This window comes from Jatropha curcas, chromosome 3 (genome assembly GCF_041381405.1).
Source record: "Jatropha curcas cultivar XTBG-Jc1 chromosome 3, XTBG_Jcur_1.0, whole genome shotgun sequence".
Lineage (NCBI taxonomy): Eukaryota > Viridiplantae > Streptophyta > Magnoliopsida > Malpighiales > Euphorbiaceae > Jatropha > Jatropha curcas.
The window spans coordinates 16,616,824-16,636,475 of record NC_143153.1 but is presented as its reverse complement, the minus strand read 5'-3'; the positions used below and the strand labels follow the sequence as shown (position 1 = coordinate 16,636,475).

At 39.1% G+C, this 19,652-nt stretch overlaps 1 protein-coding gene across 1 annotated transcript in view; it reads right to left on the bottom strand.

Moving 5' to 3' along the window:
- Positions 1 to 11,580, bottom strand: part of LOC149497635 (uncharacterized) — a 12,249-nt gene extending 669 nt beyond the window's left edge. Inside the window, exons 1-2 of the mRNA XM_089719237.1 lie at positions 10,005 to 11,580; positions 15 to 1,892 (exon numbers count right to left, since the gene is read on the bottom strand). Of these exons, the coding sequence (XP_089575363.1) occupies positions 15 to 1,892; positions 10,005 to 11,580 (3,454 nt within the window). The remainder of the gene's footprint in view (positions 1 to 14; positions 1,893 to 10,004) is intronic.
- Positions 11,581 to 19,652: the final 8,072 nt, after the last annotated feature.

The window sequence follows — 19,652 nt, the reverse complement described above, 5'->3', positions numbered from 1 at the left end:
TATATCAGGAAAACAATAGGAAATTTCTGCAAAAGAAAGGTCATCAAAAGGATTTGGACTTAGAGGAAGTGGTGATAGAGGACAAGAGATGAAGTCTGGAGATTCAGGACAAACAATATCTGGGGGTTCCTGTTTAAGAGTAATAGGAGGACCAATAGTGAGGACAGGAGTCATGTCATCAGAATCGGTGTCTGAATCTGAATCAGAATCTGAATAAGGAAGAGCAAAGAGAGTTGCTGGAGAAGCCGAGTCTTCTTCTGAGAACAGAGATTCCAAATCATGATCTGAATCATAATCAGGACAAGAAACTTTAAGTTGGTGAAGAAGAGCAATAGTTTGTTTAGGCTTCTTGGGACAATTCTTTGCATAATGCCCTGTTTTGCCACAGATATAACATCTGTCAGACTTTTGGCAAGACTTTGACTTCCTTTTGAACCAACGCATCTTTCTGAAGCGGTGCTTCTTCTTGCGGGGGAAGAACATGGACTTCTGATGCTTGGAATGTTTAGAATGTTTTGAGTGCTTTGAACGCCGAGGATGACATTCACAGGAAGTATCTTTGCACTTGGTTTGGAAAGGATGAGAACAAGCAGATTTTAACAGGGAATCACCTTTAGCAATCTTTTTGAAAAGGCGTTGTTGTTCACACATGCGATCCACAGCGGTGAGAGTATTTTGCCAAATTTCACCAAGTTTAAGGGCAGCAATATTAGGACCACATAATCGTTGAACTTCAGGTTGAATCAGCTGAGGAAGAGATGCAATAAAGGTGAGTTTTAAGTTCTCATCTTTATAACCACCGATTTCATGGTAAAGATGATTCATACGCTGATAGTGTTTTTCCAGATCCCGGAATTTCAACGAACAACATTTTCGATCAAAAAACTCTTGTTTCCGTTGTTGATAAATCAACTGATAATTGCCAAGGAATTGATTATGGATTGTGACAAGGACAGCACTAATACTTCTTTCAGCAAGGAATTTCTTTTGCTCATATTCAGAAAGACCATTAAAGAACCATTCGCGAAGGGACCCAGTAAAGCGGGAAGTGAATTCAGCAAGAACTTTCTTCAGATTAGCATAGGGAGCAGTCATCTGGGTATCAAGCCAGGCATTAAATTCAAGAATGCGACTGCGCCATTTTCCAGGTGGGATATCATCAAAAGTAAACCAAGGACCAGCTGTTGGACGAGGAGGAGCTGGTTGATCTTGAGGGAGATCAAAGGGTGCATCATCAAAAGGATCATCAGGATGTTCTACTTTTGGTTCCATTGGTGGCTGTTCATTCATCAGGACTTGTGGAAGAGAAAAGGAAGAAGATGATGAAGTAGCTAAGAAAGTGTCATCGACATCACTAGATGAACCAGAAGCTGGTGTTGCCATAAATTGTGGGAAGGCAGGGCCTTTATCTTTGGATTTTGGAGGAGGCACAAAGCTTGTTTGAGAAGAAGAGGTAGAAGGTAAAGAAGATGAGGAAGGTCGTCTTCGAGGTTTGGGAGGTTCTCTTGGAATAAGGTCAGCTATTGAAGGGAACATTTTTATAGGAGATGGAGAAGGAGTAAACATTGGTGGAGGTAATGCATAATCAAAGGGATAAGAAGGTGGAGGAACTGGAGGTTGTAAGATTTTATCTCTTTCAATTTCTTCAACTTGGCGTCGGAGCTGGCGAATTTCTCTTTCTTTCTCAGCAAACATAGGAGAGGATGGATTAGTTTCAATGAGAAAGTTGAGTTCTTTATCAAGCTTGGAAATTCTTCGTAGAAGATCATCATGCATTTGTTGAGCTTCCTGACGGAAGGAAGAGACAGAAGAAGCCAAATGATCATTCTTTTTCAATGCTTGATTTAATTTGCCATCAATGTTCTTGAGATAGTTGTTTTGGATAACAGCATGACGCGGAACCCAATGAAAATAAGTTTCATGAACTCAATGACAAGTTTTGGAATAGATCAAAGATCTAGAATAAATTCCCCTCTATGGCACCCAAAGCTTAAAGAAGCAAGAACACCAATAATAGAGTAAAAGAATAAGATAAACGCCACAAAGAATTGATAAGTTTACCTTGATTCTTGATGCAATTAGAAGAATGCAATCTCACACTCTCTAAAAACATGAACACGCCTAAGCATGAAGAAATAGTCTTTAATTCATTAATTGTTGATTGTTGAAAATTACAAAATAACAAGCTATTTATACTTAATCTAAGAGGTCCAGATCCTTAGAGGATTTAGAGTTAGCTAAGGAGTAGGATTTAGCAAATCTAAACCAACTAAGGAGTTGACTAACAAAATCATAACAACTTAAGGATTTGGATATCTATTCCAAATCTACTAAAGATTGACTAAATCTAAACAAAATAAGGCTAATTAATCAAGGGTGGCCGAAATATTGGAGGCCCAACCCATTAACAAAGCAAAAAAAACACAAAATAAGCTAACTAGCTTCCTTCGCGAGCGCGAGCTTCACATACGCGAGCGCGACCACACCTCGCGAGCGCGATTCTACCGTGCGCGAGCGCGAGAAGCGCAAAGGAGAGGCAGAGAATTAGGCAACGCAAGTCGCGAGCGCGATTCCAACATGCGCGAGCGCGAGCGACACTTCGCGAGCGCGAACCTTCACTGCGCGAGCGCGAGAAGCGCAAAGGAGAGGCAGAGAGTTAGGCAGCGCAAATCGCGAGCGCGATTCCAACATGCGCGAGCGCGAGCGACACTCGCGAGCGCGAACCTTCACTGCGCGAGCGCGAGAAGCGCAAAGGAGATGCAGTGAGCTTGCATGGCCTGGGGTGTGCCACCTTGCATGGGCGTGCTATCCAAACATGGTTCCCACTCAACTTGTGCTTCTATTAATGTGAGAAACTTAGGTGTTCCTTCAAGTTCTTCATAGCACTTGTTGAAAGCAAGGTCATGGAGCTCTTGTGTGATTTGTTCTTGAATATATAAGGACATGGTTGCTCCATACTTCTTTGCACGGCTCCTTGTAATTGGTCCATTAGGAAGTGCTAATGGATTGCCATTGTTGTGGTCCTTGTTTCCTTGAGCTCCATAGGTGGTTGGTGGTAGTGGATCCGTATCATCCCCCCCTTCTTTAAAAAGATTTGTCCTCAAATCTGCATCCATGTCAAAGGGAGACAAATCACTAATATTAAAAGTTGCAGAAACATTATACTCACCTGGTAAGTCTATTTTGTAGGCATTGTCATTGATGCGTTCTAAGACTTGGAATGGCCCATCTCCACGTGTATCTAGCTTATTCTTCCTTTGGTTGGGAAATCTTTCCTTGCGAAAGTGTACCCAAACCCAATCACCTGGCATAAGTACTAACTTCTTCCTGCCCTTGTTGGCTTGATTAGCATATTGCTTGTTCCTCTTTTCTATGTTGGCTCTAGCCTTCTCATGTAAAGACTTCACCAATTCTGCCTTTTTCTCACCATCTAGATTAGAAAGTTCATTCAAAGGTAAAGGAACAAGATCTAATACAGTTAGTGGATTAAAGCCATAAACAAGTTCAAATGGGCTAAAACCTGAGGTAGAATGTATGCTACGATTATATGCAAACTCAATGAATGGCAAACAATCTTCCCAAGTTTTCAAGTTCTTACCCACAATAGCACGAAGCAATGTTCCTAAAGTTCTATTCACAACTTCAGTTTGTCCATCTGTTTGTGGATGACAAGTTGTAGAATAAAGTAATTTAGTTCCAAGTTTACCCCACAAAACCCTCCAAAAGTGTGAAAGAAACTTTGCATCCCTATCAGAAACTATTGTTCTTGGTACCCCATGCAATCTTACCACTTCTTTAAAGAATAATTCAGCAACATTATTGGCATCATCAGTTTTATGACAAGGAATAAAATGAGCCATCTTGCTAAATCTATCAACAACAACAAATATGCTATCTTTACCACGTTTAGTCCTAGGTAATCCAAGTACAAAGTCCATAGATATATCAATCCAAGGAGAACTAGGAACAGGTAAAGGCATGTATAATCCATGAGGCATAGACTTAGATTTGGCCTGTTTACAAGTAATACAAGAGTTACAAACCCTCTCTACATCTTTAATCATATGAGGCCAATAGAAGTGTTCATTCAACATATCATAAGTCTTATGTACCCCAAAGTGTCCCATCAATCCCCCACTATGAGATTCAATCACAAGCAATTCACGCATAGAACATTTAGGCACACAAAGTTTGTTGTTCTTAAACAAATATCCATCATGTCTATAGAACTTATCAAATGCTCCATGCTCACATGCTACATATATGTTGCCAAAATCAGAATCATTCACATACAAGTCTTTAACATACTCAAATCCAAGCAATTTAGAGCTAAGAGCAGTAATTAGAGTATATCTTCTTGATAATGCATCAGCAACAACATTGTCTTTTCCATGCTTGTATTTAATCACATATGGAAATTGTTCAATAAATTCAACCCACTTACCATGTCTTTTATTGAGCTTACCTTGACCCTTCAAGTGTTTTAGGGCCTCATGGTCAGTATGGATGACAAACTCTTTAGGTAATAAGTAGTGTTGCCAAACATGTAAAGTTCTTACCAAGGCATAAAGCTCTTTGTCATAGGTTGAATAGTTGAGTTGTGCTCCATTCAACTTCTTACTAAAGTAGGCAATTGGCTTCTTTTCTTGCATTAGGACAGCCCAATTCCCACTCCAGAAGCATCACACTCAATCTCAAAAGTATTATCAAAATTAGGCAAAGAAAGTATAGGTGTAGAAGTTAACTTCCCTTTTAGTGTTTCGAATGCCCTTTGTTGTTCTTCTCCCCACTTAAATCCAACTTCCTTTTTGATAATTTCTGTTAGTGGTGCTGCAATTGAAGAGAAATCTTTAACAAACCTTCTATAGAAGCTTGCCAACCCATGAAAACTCCTAACTTCAGAAACCGATTTGGGAGTTGGCCATTCTTTGATAGCTTTCACTTTCTCCTCATCTACTTCAATACCCTGTGCACTCACAATAAAACCAAGAAATACAAGTCTATCTATACAAAATGTGCATTTGTTAAGTTTAGCATACAACTTTTCTGTCCTGAAAGTTTGTAACACTATCCTAACATGCTCAATATGATCATTAAGAGACTTGCTATAGATGAGTATATCATCAAAGTATACAACCACAAACTTTCCTAAGAAGGCACGCAATACATGGTTCATAAGCCTCATAAAAGTACTAGGTGCATTAGATAGTCCAAAAGGCATAACTAACCATTCATACAAACCATACTTAGTTTTAAAAGCAGTTTTCCATTCATCACCTGGTTGCATTCTAATTTGATGGTAACCACTCATTAAATCAATTTTAGTAAAGTAAGTTGCCCCATGCAATTCATCTAACATATCATCAAGTCTAGGGATAGGGTGTCTATACTTTACTGTGATTTTGTTGACTGCTCTACAATCAACACACATGCGCCATGTTCCATCCTTTTTAGGTACTAGAAGCACGGGAACGACACACGGGCTCATACTTTCTCTCACCAAACCTTTCTCCATAAGTTCATCCACTTGCCTTTGCAACTCCTTTGTTTCCATTGGATTGCTTCTATAGGCAGGCCTATTTGGAATGGTGGATCCAGGAATGAAGTCAATTTGATGTTCTATTCCTCTTAAAGGTGGTAAACCACTTGGTAATTCACTAGGAAAGACATCATCAAATTCCTGCAACATAGAAACAAACATAGAAGGCAAATTGTCAAGGTTAGTGTTAGATTCAGTAAACAAAACTTCCTTGTACCTAAGAAGCAATATGGGCTTCTCTAAGGCAATGGCACACTTAACCTCTCTAGTTCTTGCATAAAAAGTCTGTTTCTTTTTCTCCTCTCTTTGTTTTTCACTCACAATTGGGCCATTAATTTGTTTTGTTATTTTTGTGGCCTCTTTTCCCTCATCCTTACTTTTTTCTCTCTTTTGTTCTCTCAATCTCAGATTCTCACTCTCTTTTTTTCTCAAGGCCGAAACCTCTCTCTCTCTCTCAATTATCTTTCTTTGGTCTTCATAAACCTCTTGAGGTGATAAAGGTACAAGAACCACCTTTTTCCCTTTATGAATCAAAGAATATCGATTGTGGAATCCATCATGAAGTGCTCTTCTATCATATTGCCATGGTCTTCCCAACAATAGATGTCCAGCTTGAATAGGTACTATATCACACAAAATCTCATCTTCATACCATCCAATAGAAAATGGCACAAGTACCTGTTTAGTTACTTTCACCTCCCCACAATCATTTAACCATTGCAACCTATAAGGCTTAGGATGCTTGAGACAAGTTAAGTTCAGTTTGTTTACCATGTTTACACTAGCAACATTAGTGCAACTACCCCCATCAACAATAAGAGTACACACTTTTCCACTAATCAAACATCTAGTGTGAAATATATTCTCACGTTGCTCAAGGCTTTCTTCTTTTACATGCATGTTCAAAGCACGTCTAGCAACCAAAGCTTCTCCATGTTCAGGAAGTATTAAATTTTCTGAATCATCATTATCATCATCTAAATTAGGCATATCATCATAATCACTACATTCAGATTCAGAACTAATATTCCCATCATCTTTAGCAATCATAACTCTTTTATTAGGACATTGAGATGCATAATGCCCTTTCCCCAAACATTTAAAGCATTTAATTTCTCTAGAAGGGGTTGTAGAGTTAGAAGTACCTTTGTTGCTTTTAAATGGAGTTTGGACAGTTTCTTTACCCTTTGAAGTTGAATCTGTCCTTTGAGAATTTGAACCTCTAAATTCCTTCTTCTCACCTTCTTTAGACCATTTAGATCCCCATGTGTTGTTGGAATACTTGTTGGTGTTGGATCTCCCCTTTTTCTGTCTTTCAAGTTTCATGGCCATATCTACCAGCTCCTCTAAGCTTTCATACCTATACATCTCTAAAGCATCAGCAATGTCTTTATTGAGACCCCCTAGGAAACGTGACATGGTGATTTGCTCCTCCTCTTCAATCTTGGCTCTTGCCATGCAAATCTCCATCTCCTTGTAGTATTCTTCAACACTCCTTCCTCCTTGCACCATTCTAGCTAATTTGTTATGTAAATCCCTAAAGTAATGAGTAGGGACAAATTTTTGGTGCATTAGCTCTTTCATGATCTCCCATGGTGGTACGGGTCGTAATCCTTTCCTTCTTCTTTTCAACAGCAATTGTTCCCACCAAAACATGGCATAACCTTTGAATTCAACAGCAGTAAGATGGGATTTCTTTTCTTGAGAATAGCTATGGCATTCAAAGATTTGTTCTACCTTTCTCTCCCATTCAAGGAATTCTTCAGCATTATTGTTGCCTTTGAATTCTGGAATCCTCATCTTAATTGATCCCAAGTCCCCATCAAGTTTATTAGGATTGGTCTCTTCACTCTCTTCATCATCATGGTCCTGAAATCTAGCTTGTGGACGAGTTTTAGTTGTATTAGAGCTTTGTGAAGCCTTTATCTCTTGCAATTCCTCCCTCATGTCTTGGACAAGATTATTGAAGGTTCTAAACTGTCCTTGAATTGCTTCCATGAAGAGTTTTAATTGAGGATCTTTAATTGGAATTCCATCATTACCATCTCCAGATTTGCCTGTGCTCATGGTTAGTATTCAAAAGAAAACACAAGAAGATTTGAGTTAATGGTAATTCACTCCCTCACGTGTTTACACTCTTGAATCACTCCTTGCAATTCTTCCAATTGAACTTCAGAATCTTAGTTCAACCAACCAACTCAAAGATCACGTTTAGAGTCAAGGAATAAAACTTAACAATGAAAAGCAAGCACAAAATCTAGAAAGAAGACAAAAAAAAAAAGATATGGACAGTAGCACAAGAACATAAACAATGCACTACTTTAATGATCAATTAGAGTGTAGTGAACAAGCAAACACACCCTAACAATGTAATAGAAGCAATAGAAAGTTCACACAAAAACAAGAAACTAGAATTTAAAAGACAATTTTAGGATATAATGTATGAATTTAGCTTACTACAAAGCAAACCAAATATGGACCTAATTAATTCTACCCAAAACAAAGCAAGCAAACAAAGAAAAATCAAAAGAACACAATTTTAAGATAGAGCTAGAACAGAGCACGGGCGTGTGTAATTAGGCCTAGTCCAACAAGTGGTAGGCAAGATCTAGCACGGGTGTGCTTGAGGTGTAGCACGGGTGTGCTGCCTTGTTCCCTTTTTAATGCAACCCAATTTAAGTAGGATTCTTAGATTTGACAAGGATTGTAGTAGATTTTCTCAATCTCAAAGATATGGTCAACTAATCTTTGTTATCTTATCCACAAGTAGTTAAGATTGGATTTTATCACAAGATTATGGTGGATAAACTAAATCCCACAAAATATGGTCAAATCCCTTAGGATTAGGCACAATCCCACTAGATATGGTCAAATCTCTTAAGGATTAGGAATAATCCCACAAATTATGGCAAAATCCCACAAAATAAGGTAAAATCCCTTTGAATTAGGATCAAATCTCTTGGTTGCAGGAACAAAATCAAGATCCACACAAGCAATTTCAATGGTGGACGAAATTTTCTTTCTATACTCCTTTTTTTTTTTTTTTTAAACAACAAGATTTAAGATCTAAACTTCCAGAATTGAAACAAGCACGAAATTACTAAATTTAATTGAAACAAAAACGAATTGAAACGATCAAACAAGAAAACAAACATAAAAGAATAAGATGAAGAAGAAAACAAACACAAGAACAATAAGAATAAGAAAAACAAATAAACACAGATCCTAGAGCTAAGATAAATAAGAATTTACCTTAATCTTTGGCTCTGATACCAAACTGACGCGGAACCCAATGAAAATAAATTTCATGAACTCAATGACAAGTTTTGGAATAGATCAAAGATCTAGAATAAATTCCCCTCTATGGCACCCAAAGCTTAAAGAAGCAAGAACACCAATAATAGAGTAAAAGAATAAGATAAACGCCACAAAGAGTTGATAAGTTTACCTTGATTCTTGATGCAATTAGAAGAATGCAATCTCACACTCTCTAAAAACATGAACACGCCTAAGCATGAAGAAATAGTCTTTAATTCATTAATTGTTGATTGTTGAAAATTACAAAATAACAAGCTATTTATACTTAATCTAAGAGGTCCAGATCCTTAGAGGATTTAGAGTTAGCTAAGGAGTAGGATTTAGCAAATCTAAACCAACTAAGGAGTTGACTAACAAAATCATAACAACTTAAGGATTTGGATATCTATTCCAAATCTACTAAAGATTGACTAAATCTAAACAAAATAAGGCTAATTAATCAAGGGTGGCCGAAATATTGGAGGCCCAACCCATTAACAAAGCAAAAAAAACACAAAATAAGCTAACTAGCTTCCTTCGCGAGCGCGAGCTTCACATACGCGAGCGCGACCACACCTCGCGAGCGCGATTCTACCGTGCGCGAGCTCGAGAAGCACAAAGGAGAGGCAGAGAGTTAGGCAGCGCAAGTCGCGAGCGCGATTCCAACATGCGCGAGCGCGAGCGACACTTCGCGAGCGCGAACCTTCACTGCGCGAGCGCGGGAAGCGCAAAGGAGAGGCAGAGAGTTAGGCAGCGCAAATCGCGAGCGCGATTCCAACATGCACGAGCGCGAGCGACACTCGCGAGCGCGAACCTTCACTGCGCGAGCGCGAGAAGCGCAAAGGAGATGCAGTGAGCTTGCATGGCCTGGGGTGTGCCACCTTGCATGGGCGTGCTATCCAAACATGGTTCCCACTCAACTTGTGCTTCTATTAATGTGAGAAACTTAGGTGTTCCTTCAAGTTCTTCATAGCACTTGTTGAAAGCAAGGTCATGGAGCTCTTGTGTGATTTGTTCTTGAATATATAAGGACATGGTTGCTCCATACTTCTTTGCACGGCTCCTTGTAATTGGTCCATTAGGAAGTGCTAATGGATTGCCATTGTTGTGGTCCTTGTTTCCTTGAGCTCCATAGGTGGTTGGTGGTAGTGGATCCGTATCACAGCATTAGAAGTCTGCCAATTGAGAACTTCTTCTGAAGGGGAAATAGGCTGGAGGTTGCCAGTGGACTGAACAACAGTTTGTCGGACATAAGGACTGGCTGTGACTCTTGACGTGGAATCACGGATTGTTTCCAGAGGAGGAAAGTCTTCGGGTTGCAGCATGCAACAAGACAAGGGAGGTGCTGGAGCAGAAGGAGTCTGATATGCTTCCAAGGAGCAAGAACAAATAGTAGGAGGTGGAGGACATTTGAGGAGTCCTTCTTCTGCAAGAATCTCAAAACAGCGTTTGAGATAGTGATCTTCAGTCATGGGTTTATTTTTGGCTTTAGGAAGGCCAATCCATGGAGGAGGAGCATCATCATCATCATTAAGAGGATGCTGCTTAGCTGAAGGATTGCAAGAATGAGTCTTCCGGAGAAGAGGCTGAGATTCAATCTTGGTGATGGTAACTTCGGCATCTTCAAGCCAACCATCATCTCCATACTTGCAAGGACAGTCAGGGTCACACATGTGGGGATCAGCATCCCAAAGGAAGTGACCATTATTCTTAGCAGCATAGATCTGTTTACCAGTATGGGCAAAACTATGGATGGGAGCATGTTTGAGTGGTTTACTCTTGACTGGTTGAATCATGGAGACAGAGTGTCTAGATTCAGAACTGGATGGGAGAAATGAAATCCGAACGGATTTATCCAGTTGGCAGACAAAGATAGGATCCTGTTGTTGAACAGGTTGAGGGAGCTGATGAAGCTTTTCATAGTTGGTAATCCAAGCAGAGGGGATGAGCTTTTCAAGCTCTTCGCGAGGCAGTTGCCTAGGAGTTTGGACAATAGTGGGAGTGGGACCACCATCAGCAAAGATGTACAAAGCATCACTGTGGGAGATGCCAGGTGTCTGCAGGTTAATGGCATGATCTTGAAGTCTATAGACAATTTGGTGGTGTAAAGTGGCAGAGATGGTTTCTGGAACTCTATCTGCACCTGTAATTTGAACTTGAACCTTCAGGGCAGTACTTAGGTGTGGATCTTCAAGAGACATGTTAAAGTTGGGGGAAAAAGTGAGGACTACGCTACCAGCGTTGAGGGTAGTAGCAATAGTACCAATAACAGCATGCTCATATTGAAGATAACGAGTGTCTAGAAGAGATAGGCGAGCAGTGACAGGTAAGCCTTGTCGGCCATGATAGGACAGGACAAGACGGATGGTTCCAAAGTGGAGGTGAGTATATTTTTGCTTTTTCCATTGAGAGATGAACTGTTCAGGAATCTCTAAAGTAACATACTGTTCTGCAGGGGTAGATGACAAAACACACTGAGAAAGAGAAGAGGACTGAACATATTCTTTTATATTAACAGAGGGACGGCTAATAATTTGACGGAGGTGACGAGATAGGGATGGACTACGTTTAAACACAGCATAAGGGTTGAGGATAGGTACAAGGGAATTTTGGATCTGAGCGGACTCAGGGATATGGGAGATTTCGACTAGGTTATCTATTTTATCAGTAAGGTACTGTTTACATGTAGGAGGGAGTTGTAAAGATGAGGTTTGAACAATAGGATTGTTGGTTACTGTTTCCATGGGTACTATAGATCTCCTTCTTCCAATAGTGTGACATCCTACCGAGTCGAGTCGAGTTGAACCAAACCCGGTTGGGGTAGAATGGGTTTATAAGTGGACTTACTTGATTGAGAGAAAAAGATCAAAGTATAAGGGTTAGGATTTATTTGCATTAAAAGATCAAGCTTGGGTATTAAGTTATAGCCTTTTGCCACTTGAGGTACCATTTAGTAAGTTTCACATCATTTTTCTTGATATTTTGATGGCCTACCCGTGATAATCATTTTCACTTTCCCATTTTCATCTTTATCTTCATCTTCTTCATCTCCTTCCTTTCTCCATTCATTTTCATGGTAGTTAAGGCAACCTCAATTTTCTCCAAGTAAGTAGAATTTCTTGAAGCTTTATATTATTCAACCTCTAATTGAGCTATATTGTAGATAAGTTATAAGAATTCTGATGTGTATAGGAGAAGAGAGTGATAAGGAACCGGGATCGGGAATCAAAGGAATGAGATGTAAGTTCGCCTCTATGGCACCCCACGTTTATAATGAAATGGAAACACCAATAATCGAGATTAAAACGCTCTATGGCACCCCACGTTTATAAGGAAACGGTAACACCAATAATCGAGCAAAGAACAAGATAAACGCCACAAACGAGTTGATAAGTTTACCTTAATTCCTGATGCAATTAGAGGATAGCAAATTCTCACAATCACTCTAATTAAGAAGAACATGCAAGAGCATGAACAATTCTGCCTTAGATTCAATTTATGCCAAAAAAATCCCGTTTTACATCTTAAGGAGGCTATTTATATGCCTTAAACAAACATAACCCTAAAGAAGAGCATCTAACTAGGCTGCCCTAGGGCCAAAACACATGGGCTTAACTCTAAAACACAAAATAAAGTCATTTCTAGCCCAAAACAAACAACTTGATATTGGGCAGATTGCATGCATCATAAAACCAACCCAAAACAACTTAAATAAACACTATGAGCCCATATCCCTTACATATTAATTAGACCAAAACAAGCAACAAGGGATAAGAACACATCCAAGCCCACTAGGAAGCACCAATGGATCCATATCAGAGAGTTCAAAGATTGTAGAAAAAGGAAGGTAAAGAAGAGCTCAAGCTTTTTGGAGTGGAGGTTTGATATCTCTTTTCATTTACCATTTTCTTTGCATGAGAATTTGTGTGGTGTGTTGATAATGAGACAATCTATTGCTTCATGTTGAGTGGGAGGACTGGAAATGGTGAGAAAACAGGGGAGGAATTGAATATATGAAGGCAATATTGAGTTTATGCTGAAACAGGTTTTGCTGGAAAAGAACCAGTGACTTCACCTTGATTTTGACCCTATTTAATGATGGAATTAGGAAGTGTCATAGAAGAGTTATTTGTTCCTCTATGTGTTAATGATCCAAATCGGAGTTGTATATTGAGAGATATGACCAAAAGAGTACAGACTGCGCAGGCTGGGAAACGCGACGCGCGCGCGCGAATTGCATGACGAGCTCCCGACTTGTGCCCGAAAACACACTGACTCTCATTTTGCACTTCTCGCGCTCGCGACTTTGCACTGCGTGCTCACGACTTGTGCCCGAAAACACACTGACTCTCATTTTGCACTTCTCGCGCTTGCGAACTTTGCACTGCGCGCTCGCGACTTGTGCCCGAAAACACACTGACTCTCATTTTGCACTTCTCGCGCTCGCGACTTTACACTGCGCGCTCGCAACTTTCACCTGGAAACTCACTGACCTTCAGGTGTGCTTTGCACGCTCGCGACTTTGCAAGGCGCGCTCGCTAATACGACCCTAGCCAATTAACAAGTACTCTTGCAAATCAACAAGGAAGATCTAGCGGAAAGCATGCAATCACGGAAGTACCCGACAATCCCTATAACCCCCAAGTACTCTTGAAGAGAGAAAGCAAGGAATTTAGAACAAGAATCAGAAACTTACCTTCAAGTACTCTTGAAAACAACTCTGAAATTCTTGGTGCAATTAATCTTGTAGAACTCACAAGCTTAACTACTAAGGATATTTTGGTTCTATGAAGAACACAATCTGTTCTTGAAAGAACAAGAAGAAAACGTTTTGTTTTGATTTCAATTCAATGGTTGGCTAAAAATCCCGTTTTACATCTTAAGGAGGCTATATATAAGCCCCAAACAAACATAACCCTAAAGAAGAGTATCTAACTAGGCTGCCCTAAGGCCAAAACACATGGGCCTAACTAGTACACACAAAATAGAATCATTTCTAGCCCAAAATAGACAACTTAATATTGGGCAGATTGCATGCATCATAAAATCAACCCAAAACAACTTAAATAAACACTATGGGCCCATATCCCTTACATATTAATTAGACCAAAACAAGCAATAAGGGATAAGACCACATCCAAGCAAAGTCCACTAGAATCCATTAGGAGGCACCAATGGATCCATATCATTCCCCCTTTCCTCAAAAAGATTCGTCCTCGAATCTTAGTTAAAAGTTGAGGTATCCTTTTGCTTGCGAGGATCAGTCCACTTTTCCTTAGAATCCATGCCCTTTTCTTTACTCTTCTTCTCCTTTTTAGATCGTATTGAACTCCATTGGTTGCTGCAACCTGAATATGCCTTTGCAACTCCTTTGTCTCCATTGGATTGCTTCTATTGGCTGGTCGATTTGGAATGTTGGAGCCAAGAATGAAGTCGATTTGATGATCTATCCCTCTCAAAGGTGGCAATCCACTAGGCAACTCTTCAGGAAAGTCATTAGTGAACTCCTCTTTCTCTCTCTCAAACAACTTTTTCTGATCACTATTCACTTCTTGAGGTGTCAATGGTGCAAGAACCACCTCTTTACCGTCAAATGAAGATTGGGCAATCTCTTCTGGAAATGCATGTTCAAAGTCCTGCAAAAGATCAACAAACACACTTGGCAAGGATGGGTTAAGATCATTAGTGGCCAAATAAGCTCCCTTGCACAAAGGTACAAGTATAGGCTGATTGTGGTACAAAGCATGTGTATCCTCACATGCCCTAGCTATCAAACTCACATTCTTTTCTTTTTCTTTTTCCTCTTTCTCTTTTTTTGCACTCTGTTTATTTTCACTAATTTTATTTTGAATCTCCTTTTCTTGCTTTATAACATCAAATCTCATGGTTTCATTTTTACATTGATCTACATATACTTCCTTTGACCAAACTGGTGTTAGAATGGTCTTCCGCTCATCCTTTGTGATTGAATACCTATTGAGGTAATCCACACTTTTCCTTCCTTGCACCCTTCCTAACTTATTGTTCAAATCCCTAAAGTAATGATCAGGATTATCATCCTCCTCATCTTCAGGAGTTTGAAATCTAATTGGTGTAGTACTAGGACAAGCTCTTGTTGTACCCCTCCTTGTGGCATTGTGGTCATGTCTTTCCGTCTGTTGTTCTTGAAGCTCTAATCTGTCATTAAAGCTCTCCATAAACCTAGTGATTCGTCCCATCTCTCCAGAGAGAGCATCTAGAAAGGCTTGTAGATTTGGATCTTCAATTTTAAGAGGGCTGTCATTCTTATCTCTAGATGAATCAGACATCCTGAAATAGAATACAAACACAAAACTAAAGGAAATGGTTAGTTTATCACTCCCTCACGTGTTTCTCTCTTTATTTGGCTTTTTTACAATATGTGGGTTTCACTCCAGCCTTTTATCACTCTTTCCACTTGAATAATTGCACTTCAGAATCCCAAAGTTGATACAAAAGTCAAGAGAAAGTTAGGAAAAACAAAGAATATAATTAAGTAATGCACAAACTCTATCAAGAAATCACAATGTTTGAATGGCAATACAAGAATAAGAAAGGTGTATTGCTAGAAATCAATAAACTAAAGTGCAGGAACAAGCAAATAACACTTTAGCAATGTTAAATGAAGCAAAGATAGCACACAAACAAGAAATTGAAACTAGAATTTAAAAGACGATTTAGGGATATAGCGTATGAATTTAGTTCGCTACAAAGCAAACCAAATATGGACCTAATTAATTCTACCCAATCAAAGCAAGCAAACAAAGAAAACTCAAAAAAAAAAAAAATTTTTTTTTAAAGGTACTGTAGCAAGTTTGCTTCTGAGTTCCTGTAGCAAGTTACTGTAGCAGACGTTTTTGATTTATATCCTCACTTAACCTACAAATGTGACCCAATTTAGGTAGGGTAAGAGCTTAACAAGGTATAAGTGGAGGGTTTGTGTCTCCCAATTCAATTTAGGTAGGTAATGACTTAGTCCAACAATGACTTTTGTGTCTCCCAATTCAATTTTAGGTAGGTAATGACTTTAACAACCAATTCAAATCCAGATTTTTTTTTTTTATCAAGAAATAAGCAAACAACAAGAATGTTCAAAGATAGATCTTGAATTAGTCAAAAGGGTAACTAGAAAATGATGCAAACAATAAGAAGATACAAAGATAAAACTAGATTCAAGAAGATTTAACAAGAAAATTCTAGATCCAAGAAGATCTAATGAGAAATTGTCTAGACCCAACAAGATCTAAAGAGATAATGTCTAGATCGAACAATATTTAAAGATTTTTTTTTTTTTTTAAGTCCCTAACCCTAGGATAGATTGAAATCCACAACCACAGTGCTCTGATACCAGATAATACGACCCTAGCCAATTAACAAGTACTCTTGCAAATCAACAAGGAAGATCTAGCGGAAAGCATGCAATCACGGAAGTACCCGACAATCCCTATAACCCCCAAGTACTCTTGAAGAGAGAAAGCAAGGAATTTAGAACAAGAATCAGAAACTTACCTTCAAGTACTCTTGAAAACAACTCTGAAATTCTTGTTGCAATTAATCTTGTAGAACTCACAAGCTTAACTACTAAGGATATTTTGGTTCTATGAAGAACACAATCTGTTCTTGAAAGAACAAGAAGAAAACGTTTTGTTTTGATTTCAATTCAATGGTTGGCTAAAAATCCCGTTTTACATCTTAAGGAGGCTATATATAAGCCCCAAACAAACATAACCCTAAAGAAGAGTATCTAACTAGGCTGCCCTAAGGCCAAAACACATGGGCCTAACTAGTACACACAAAATAGAATCATTTCTAGCCCAAAATAGACAACTTAATATTGGGCAGATTGCATGCATCATAAAATCAACCCAAAACAACTTAAATAAACACTATGGGCCCATATCCCTTACATATTAATTAGACCAAAACAAGCAATAAGGGATAAGACCACATCCAAGCAAAGTCCACTAGAATCCATTAGGAGGCACCAATGGATCCATATCACTCGCGACTTGTGTTTTCATGCACTTTTGGACTTCATTTTTTATGCAATTGGATTCCTTTGCTCAAATTGTATGCCTCCAATCATTTTAAAACAAAAAGACAACATTAGAACATGTATCAAAACAACATGCAAGCATGCAAATGATGTGAAATCAAATAAACATTATGATTTATGAAGTTATGAACTATTAATATGATGTTGTATTATACTATTGACATACCAACCTTATGCTCCATTGAGGTTAGGTAGAAACCATGTCGATAAGGCTATGTCGCGACATAGGATAGCAGATCTGCATCCCATACAGTTCGATACTCCGGCTACAGGCCGTTGAGTGGATATGATTATATATAGGCCATAGCAGCCAAGCATACAGTATTCATCCAGTTTTTCTTATCACTTCGGTTTCACTATAACCTTATGGAGCCATACAAACATCTTGACATAACATTGCATGAATCATACAGTATTATAAACAGTAAGAAAGATCATCAAGGTATAATGAAGGTATCATGACATGTGTGCTTATATGTGCCATATGTGTTTACATGGTTCTTTCTACACATGTATGTGCTTACTTGTTTCTTTTTATGTTGAGATATCCACTGAGCTTTATTTGCTCAGCGAGTTACCTGTTTAACTCGCAGGTTTTGAGACTGGACCATAGAGAGTCAGTTTACAACTGCTGCAGTTCATCTGTAGAAGACTCGGCCTTCAGGGTAGCTACTCATTTTAATGTGTATCTTTTGTCTATCCTTTTTATGGCATGTACAGGGCACACAGTTGGGCCCATTCCATTTTGAAACTAGTATCATGTCTTGTAAATATAAATTACATTATTATTGTAAACAACACATCAGCATGCTATTATATTCAATATACATTATGAGTTCAGCATGACAGGATATAAGTGAACCAGTTTGTAGCATCTCGACTCAGTTTATTCGGGTTTACGGGTGGACCGGGAAGGGATGTTACAAATAGTCACTGTAGCAAAGTGGTTTTCAGACATTAGGCTCTAATACCAGGGTTCGAGAGCTGTCCACCCAGCATGGTATTCCGTTCAGCAGTTCGCAACCGAATAGCCTCAACACGCCTTCCACGGCTTCAATAGGCCTTTCAAGGTCTTTAGAATACTGAACCAGAATAGCATACAGGGGGTACAGATCGGAGACTAGGATCTTTGCATTAATGGAGAAAACTACTTAGCACAGCAACTATTTTCAGAAAGGAGAAAGGAGAAGATTTAGAAAGCCATAGAGAGAAAACACACTAGATTATATTTATGAAAGTTTTCTTATCAGTTTTTCTTATCCTTACAAGGAAGAGAGCTTACATATTTATAGGCAAAGAGCCTTATCCTAAGTAATCTAAAGAGCCAATGAGAAAATCCCATGTGGCATTCTTATCTAACCTTATCTTAAGCAATCTAGAGAGCCAATCGTGACAAGCCACGTGGCAATCTTATCTTCTAACATAATAATGCAAAGGAATCTTATCCTAGACATAATAATGTGGGAGGGTCCCACGACACACTTATTACAACAAGACAAAAGGGAAATGACAACACACCATTATTACAACAAGACAAATACATCACCATTATTACAAAAGTAAAAGGAGACAAGGATGGGACGCATCACCATCCACTTTTAGACCCAGGGACTTTTCTTGATAGGTTCATGTTCAGAATAGTCTTCATCTGAGTCATCAGAAGGGGTGTGATCATAGGTCCAGCGTGCTCATTTGAGATTACCAGCAATCCACGTGTTATGATCGTCTTCAGGGTCATAATCAGAGTCATTATGACTGGAGGGGCCAGGTTGAGAGGGACGTTGTTGGAGTCGTGCTGATCTTCTTGGAAGGAGTGCTTCAATCTGTTGAGATGTCATTGGAGTGTCAGGTGACTGAGAATCTTGGAACTCTGAGCCAAGCGGGCCAGGTGGTCCAGTTGATGGTCCAGGTTCAGAAGATGGTCCAGGTGCAAAGTCTGCATAGGAAAACATTCTGCGCTGGTCTGTGTCTCGCCTGTGCATGCTAATCATGGGAATAAATATATTTGTGGAATTATTTAAGGCATTTCCATGAAGTAACAGTGCATGTTTAATGGTCAAAGAGGATTCTTCAAAACGACAAGGGAGATTCTTCCAATGGGTCACAGTGGTGACAATGGTGCCAGATGAGTCATACTGTCTTCTTAAAAACAGGATGGCCATATATTTTTTTAGCTTTATTAAAATCAGGATGAGTGAACAGATTGTTTTGGTGAATCCAAGCTTTGAGTTTATGTTGCCATGAGGAAATGTTTTCAAAGAGCTGGAAGAACTGCCAAGCAGGATGACGATGGTTTTCTTCCCTGTGCAGAAACCAAAGAGTTTGGAGAAGTGGAATTTCTACAGGAAGATGATAAAGGGTGGTAAGACACCAAAGGTATCAGAACTCATTATCAGTGTGCGGAAAAGACTCATTGACTGTGGGGAACAGTCTCCAAGGAAAAGGAGCAGTGAAATCATTGGGATGTGGAAGTACTTGAGGATAGAGCTCAATTATTTTTCTGTAAATCCACATGTCACGTTCTTGAGATGAGAGGCCTTGTGGCATTTGAGGGTGAGGTGTATCTTTTAACAGGTAGGCCATGCCAACAAAAGGATAAGTGATCTTAATAATGGAGGAGACAGGAGTGACAGGTTTAGAAACTCGTGACAAGAAGTTAGGGATAAGGTTGGTTTTGCCTTTGATGTGCTGTACTTCAAAGTCATAGCGGGAAAACCATTCTTTTAACCTGAGCAACTGTTT